The sequence below is a fragment of the Penaeus monodon genome, unplaced genomic scaffold (assembly GCF_015228065.2).
Source record: "Penaeus monodon isolate SGIC_2016 unplaced genomic scaffold, NSTDA_Pmon_1 PmonScaffold_16836, whole genome shotgun sequence".
Classification (NCBI taxonomy): Eukaryota; Metazoa; Arthropoda; class Malacostraca; order Decapoda; family Penaeidae; genus Penaeus; species Penaeus monodon.
In genome coordinates, this window is record NW_023646192.1 from 1 (window position 1) to 7,760 (window position 7,760).

At 34.5% G+C, this 7,760-nt stretch overlaps 1 protein-coding gene across 1 annotated transcript; it reads right to left on the minus strand.

The window, feature by feature from the left end:
• Positions 1–643: 643 nt before the first annotated feature.
• LOC119569590 (calmodulin-binding transcription activator 1-like) lies at positions 644–7,078 on the minus strand (the record flags this gene model as incomplete). Its single annotated transcript, XM_037917677.1, has 9 exons — positions 644–681; positions 965–1,210; positions 4,258–4,332; positions 4,625–4,791; positions 5,195–5,340; positions 5,586–5,729; positions 5,997–6,207; positions 6,427–6,557; positions 7,036–7,078. Coding segments are annotated over 9 exons (1,188 nt in total), but the record flags the coding sequence as incomplete, so codon positions are not given.
• Between the last annotated feature and the right edge of the window lie 682 nt (positions 7,079–7,760).

Consider the following 7,760-nt stretch of genomic DNA (forward strand, 5'->3'; position numbering starts at 1 on the left):
AGTTCAAATAAACTTTTTTAATATTAATTTAAGATTGAAATGATTTTTAAACAAGTCTTTAGGGATGTAATCGTTCTACAGAATGTATTATTTATTTTTTTTTGTTCTTTAGGGATGTAGCAGAATTACGTCCTAGATTTCCTTTGAAAGCAAAATCATAACAGGCAGTGATGTTAGCTTGGGATCAGCAAGGTAAAGATGCTGATATTCAATTTAGACAGTCTGGTTTGCAGCATAATACACCTTTTTCTATAACCATTATACATATATTCACACCTTTTTAAAAAAGATTTCCCTTACACATGCACTGAAATTACTATAGCTTTGCTATCAGAAAGGCAAATCACAATGCAAATGAAACTTTTGACTTGTTAAGGTCACTAGAGCTGGCGCACACACAGTGGCAGAGTTACTGTCCCTTATCCCTGCATCTCTCATGTCCACAGTCCTGCAGATACCAGATGGTGGAGCACATCTCCACTTCCTTACAGAGCCCTTGGCAGCTCCATCCACTGTAGTGATGCACCACTTTGAACACTCATCAGTCTTGATACATTTCTCAGGTCCTGTCCACATGAAAAACTTGAGCACCGACGCTTCATGCTTAGCTTCCCTTTACCCAAGGAGGCTTGGCAGTTTCTCTCCATCCAATAGCTTCAATGACAGTCCTGATGGTCAGTTCTAGTAGGAGGGAAAGTGTGGAAAAATATCAGTTACATTGTTTGCTTATACATGGAAGTCAGTAATACATAGGCACTAGATAACTGAAAATCACAAAAGATTCCTACTTTTAGCAGTATCAGAAAAAATTCAAACTCTATACTAACAGAAAATAATACATGAAAGTGAATATGGGTCTTGGATGATAAAAAAACATTCCTTACAAACTGCAAACTAAATAATTTACTAATTCTGCTAAATAGAATGGAAAAAACAACTTGGCCACGTTTCCAGGAGCACTCACTGGTCAGGTGCATGGGCTGTGCTCGAGAGTAAAGGGTCTGTGTCGCGGAGGGAGAGCTCCGATGAGGGGCCCGCCCGTACTGGAGGGAGCTGGTGGAGAAGGGCCGGGGGAGGGAGAGGCTGCTGTGCTGTGACTGCTGCCCCCCCCACTGCTGCTGTTCCCCCCACTGCTGGTCCCTGGCACCCCGGGCCCGCCGCCTGGCCCACTTTCTCTCTTTCTGCCGCCTGCGCTCGCTCTCTCTGTAATCTGAAGTGCCAAGATCCAAATAATAATCTAGAATGCTTCTCTTATGTTCACCCCTTCCTCTCTCTCCCTCTCTCTCTTTGGAAAACAAAACTACGGTTCCTTTACGAGACATTTAAGAAGTGTAGCTGATTTTATTTTACATAGGATGTAGGGGAAAACTAGTTGTAAAAGAGTTACATTCTCAAGACTACACCACTGAGACCATCACCAACTATCAGGAATTCTCTGAGTAAAGAACAAGCAAGAAATCTTGCGGTGCAACACAGTAATTTAGTGCTTTTCTTCTAAGTGTTATATGACACACAAGTGCATGGGGAGTTTATGGTTTTACTTCATACTTTACACCAGTTGATACCAGACTTACAGGTAAAAACATAAAAGAAAGAAAGAAAAAAAAAACAGGAAGTAAAAAGTTTCTTTTATTACACTAACAAATAAATGCTGTACATATTCAAAATAAAACAAAAATATAAAACATTAAAAACTTCATGTAAAAACTAATGCAAATAAATACTGAAAAAACTCTAAGAGAGAAATAATACTGGGACTGTAGAGTAGTACTGCCACTACATGCCCCACAAAACAGCTCACCACTCCAACAATATTTAGTTTAGGTTTTGGGGGAGCTTTAGAACACCTAGCAGAAACATGTTGAGATCATGTTTAGTTTGTGGTGACTGGATAGGGTGTTTATTGAACTTTAATGCAATGCATTCATTTTATTTTCCTGAAATCTTCAAAAATTAATGTTTGTAAATATTATCATTCTCCTATCCTGAAGAACTAATACAGTCCAGTAAGACCAAAAAAATCTATATATTAATACAGTCCAGTAAGACCAAAACAATCTATTATACATATTCTCAAAACTACTGTCATTTGTATGATATATATTTGGTTTCCTTTCATTCAGTTGTACTAAGGCAATCTGCAAAAGCTAATATATAATCCTGAGCAAGATGGAGGGTTGTTTACAGATGTTTGTATGTCTGGGAGTGGTGACTTTAAAAACACAACACAACACAACATCAACACATCAAAACACAGAAAACTTGAAACAATACTTCCTGTCACTTTGGGTCTGATTCAGACTAACTCACCGTTTTATCCGTTAGTAACTCCCATATGCTGCTACGAGAAAGAAACGAGAACAAGTAAATATAGATTGGACAGCGATTGTTGCACTACACCAGTACAACAACCACGTGACGACACTTACTTACATTGCTACTGTGCATGCAAAAACAAATTAGTCAGGCAGGTTTACAGCTCTTGTTGAAACAATGAGAATATTTTCTTTTTGATACTACTTGAATTCTTGTTGACTTGCTTTGATGAAACTTTTGGAGGGGATAAATTTAGAAGAGAACTCTTGAATACAGAAACAGCTGTAAAACCTATTGCATTTCAGTAAACAACAACAAAAGAAGTATTTTAAAGCAGCTCATATGATGTTAAAATGTCACTCTCTAATGCTTGTACATTCCAGCATACATTGAAATCTTAGCCAAAACAAGACACAATTCCCAAACATGCCATTAATATTCACCCTGAAATCATTCACCCAAATAAGCAATAAATTCAGTGCACAAATATCTACAGGAAAGATTAATAGGCCAGTGCCCAATCAGTAAATAAAAAAAGCTGTAATAATGGGGTCCAATTCCCAAGAAAGAAGCTCTTCTAGAGATTTTCAACTTTTTCTTTTCCTTTTGTAATAACTCAAGGAAGTTGTTTTTGCATTTGCATGCATATGTTTAGTATTTTTGTTTGCCTAAAACTCTCTGTGAAGACTTCAATCAGTTGTATCAAAAGCTGACTTTTTAAGATACATGTGAGAAAATGAAACAGCAGCTCACTGTTACATAATGAAAAATCAAAAGGAAAAATATAATTTCAGAAGTGCATATTTTTCCTTATTTAATATACCAAATTGAAAAAAAGAAAAATACACACAATCCCTGTCAGAAACATTCCAGTTAATCTGCTTTACTTGCAGATGGATTTCTTTGAAATGATAACTGTCTTATACTCAGTATTCTTGTACTAAAGGAAAGGAGTATAAGCTTAAATATGTTACTGTGCACAAATATATTACTGTGAAAGGAAACTATAATTACTGTGAGGTCCCTTACCAAGTCCCTAACTCAGTCTCTGCAATGTCTGACTCCACTGGTAACTTTTAAATATTATTTTCCAAAAAACTTTGTTCTTAACAAGAAAATAATTGCAAAACTGTTCTTGAACATGATGATATGAAAAGTTGCTGTTATTTGAAAGTTCAAGCATATTTTCACACTAAAAATTGACTGATCAAAATATGCCACAAAGTATTTATTACTCAAGCGAATATTACAAATCTTCATAAATACATATATGAATCCATGCAAATTGACACATTCTCATGGAACTTCCACTCAAAATAACACAGTGCATGACACACTTTCCATATACTGTAGTGTCAGTCACAGTTCACAATTTCCACGATCAATCTAATGTGATCTTTCAGAAGCACTTAACCACTCTCCTATCACTCATATTCAGGAAACTCAAGATAAGAAATGCCTATCCAGAACTATTTTTAGAGTTTACACTAGCCTGTTTAATTCCAACTAAATTATATCTAAGTAGTCAAAATGTTTAGACTCCTGACTGATATACTACTGGCTAAATGATGTTACTAGCAAAGTTTTTATCTGAATACCCTCAAAAGAAGCTTTACATCCTAGAAAAATATACTCTAGTGATTAAAAAATGCAAGAACTCATAAGAAGTGGAAACTATAGAAAATAAACCAGCAGCACAAATTCTACATGATCTAGAGTCCTTTGATAAGCCAATTCAACCAGTGTGCCTAAATGATATTAGTATCCAAAGTATTAGTTACAAAAAAGGGAAAATGTGTAGCCACTATATGCTATATACAACACACATAATTTAGAATGGCTGAACCAGTTAGAATCACACCTCAAAATCACCACACACTTGATGCACCACATATACTGTGCTTACCCTATTTGCTGGTCTTTAGGGAAGCCTTTACTTACTTTTGCTTTGTCTGGCGCATAAACTGCTGAATTTTTCGAGCAGCTTGATGTTGCCTTCGCTGTGAGTATGTTCGTCTGTAATATTTATGCAAAGTAAGATCACTGTTCATACTGCAAGTCAGAGTATAATACCTGCTTGAAGCTTAGTACTTGTTCTTTTACTGTAAGCTATTTTCCAGTAAGTAATTTCTCTCTTTTTTTAAATTTCTTCCCTAAATATCTCAATCAGACTATATCTAATCTTGATTGCATTAGAGTATTAAACCTACTCCAAAGTATGTGCATGTTCTACTTAAAAAAGCTGCCCACTATCATGCCATTTCTCTTTTCTATCTGTCGACTGATTCTACACCTGAATCAAACTTACTTTAATGTTGGTATGGTGTTTGTCTCTCTGGATCCTCTCAGCGAAAAATTTACACCAGTATGAGTGCCACCTTCGAGACTCTTCTTGAAGCGCTTGTGTTCACAGTAAGACCGAAACTGGTTCTGAATGAGTGTTGCAGCTCTGCTCATTTGTCTAAAATACACATACTGAAACACATATGCAGGCAATCATTAGTTCACATGGATAAAGAGAATGAAGCATCAAATCTAATGAAGCTGTTTTCAGCAACAACACTGCCTTTAGTACACATAATTAATCTAAATGGATAAAAAAAAAAAAAAGAAAAAAAAAAAAAAAATTGTTTAAATAGCTGCAGGCAGTGATAATATAAAAAAAGATGACACATAGCTGGAGATGGCAACATTGAAGATGCTGTGATATTCATTGTGACAACAAGGATTGACCAAATTACAAATGAGTGTATTGTGCAAGGGTAGCACAAGTAGATAAAAAGGGAGAGAGGGTGAGAAGACAGAAGAAAGATAGGTGAGGAGAGGAATGGAAACGAGAGAAGAAGAGAGAACAGATTTACACAGACATATTTCATACCTGTTTGTAACGTCTATAATAATTCTGAATGACTATGGCTGCTTGTCTTTCTTTATCTTGCTCTTGGAGTCTCTTGCGTCCCTTATAAAGCCTATAGGCCTTTTGAATTGTTTTTGCAGCCTCATATAATTCCCGCTGCTCACGGTCTAAAAAAACAGGAGTATCAATATCATGGTATACATAGCTCTCTCTAGCTCTTCTATTACTTGCATCATTTATATCACTGAATTCTACATGTATGCATATATGATATATGATATATGACACACACACACACGCACACACACACACACACACACACACACACACACACACCACACACACCACACACACACACACACAACACACACACACACACACACACACACACATATATATATACGATCCTTACCTGAGAGAGTAAGATTAGAAAAGTCTCTGGAGAAGTCTTTGGTCGAGGCTTGAAAGAACTCAGAGAAGTCTGCCGTTGTGGGGGGGTGAGGGGCTCTCCAGAGTGAAGGAGGCAGGTGAGGGCAAGCAGCTGGACGAGGCTGGACTCATGGAGGAGCTAGGCGTTCCTACATCAATGTATCTGCAAGTAGAATTCATATGCTGTTCAGACTGGTAGTGCTGAATTAATTCAATTTGATGAAGTTATGATTAGGATTTAATAAAAGTAGTGGGTAATATGTAGAGCAAAATATTATTAATCTCTGTTGCAATAACAAACAAACAAACAGTGATCAGTGTATGAATGTTTACACAAAAAAAGATGAAACTTTAATTCCAAACGAGCAAACAATACAACTGCAGATATATGTACCTTCAATTTCTATAGCCATATTTACAAAGCAAACTTTAACATGATATAAAAGCCTGACGCACCTGTAAGACGAGATATCAGAGAATTCGAAGTTGAACTCTGATGTTGTGTCTGGCGGCTCATCCAATATGACTTCCATGTCCAGATCGGATGACGGAGGTTCTGGGGCAACAGGGCTTGGCTCCAACTGCATCAGCTCTTCTCCATCACTCTGCCATGTTAACAATATGAACATAGACTCAAAGGAACAAGTAAAATGACTACTGGTTCAAAAAATAGTATCAGACAGACAAATCAAAAATATAATATGCATATATATTCATCATAACTTCTTTTACTTTGATAAAACAGTCTTTCATATCACATTAAACATGTGGCAAGCAGAAAAAAAAGTTATTCCTAATGAAATAACAAAGAATTTTCATCAAACCTTGATTCTCTCGGGAAGAGCGGCAATGATCTGCTCAGCAAGAGTTAGGACACGACTGTCATCAGGTGCAGCCAAACCAGCCATTTCTGAACTTAATGACTCCCGACGACTAGCGTAACTACTGTCTACACCTGCAGGTTGAACAGGATATTAGTCTTAAATGGTCAGTAACATATATAATTTTTTTTTTAAGCTTCTGGAAAAACATATTTTTTTCTATATATCTGAATTAATGAATGCATAGTTGTGGGATACCATATCAATTAATTCAAATGATTAGGTTTCACTTTTACTGCCAACAAAAAAAAATATGTTACAATACATACTGTTAAATATCAGCCTTCATTATTTGCACTGGGTTATTTATTTTGCTATCAAGATTCAACTTTGCAATGTAATTATATTAAAGAAGCAGCTATATCTGATTGAGTAATGTTACAGATTTTTCATCAGTAAAGCTTAGTGATCTAGTATGCTTTCTATCACATTTCACAGCAGGCGACATACTCTGACATTACAACCAAGTTGACAGTTCAGATGATCCACTATTACAATAATCTATAGCATAATCATCTACTGGTGCTCAAGTTACAATCAACAAGGACTTACCACACTCTTTAACATCAAGTACATTGTTGGAAACAGACTGCAACTACATATGAAAATAATTCACAATCCATTGACAATTTTCTTTATAAATGAGTATACTTTTTCCTCAGTCTTAATCACCATGTTTGCTTGCCCCTATCTCTATCTATCTCTCTCCCTCTCTCCCTCTCTGCCTCTACCTGTCTCTGTCTCTGTCTCAGTCTCGGTCTCCTCTCTCTCTCTCTCTCTCTCTCTCTCTCTCTCTCTCTCTCTCTCATATATATATATAATATATATATATATATATATATATAAAATATATATATATATACAAAATATATATATATATAATATATATATATAATATATATATATATATATATAGATTATATATATGAATATATGTATATGTATATATATGATATATATATATATATATATTATATATATATATATATATATATATATATATATAATATAGTATATAATGTAAATAGATGTATAGATATATGTATATTATATGTATATATAGATATATTAGTCTATATAATTATATATATATATATATTATATATATATATATATATGATATATATATATATACTATATATATAAATATATATATATACCATATATACATATATATACAATATACAATAATATAACATTTAATATAAATTAAAAATTAATTAAATTCTTTAATTTTAATTAATTATTTTTAAAAATAAATTTTAAAAATTTTAAAA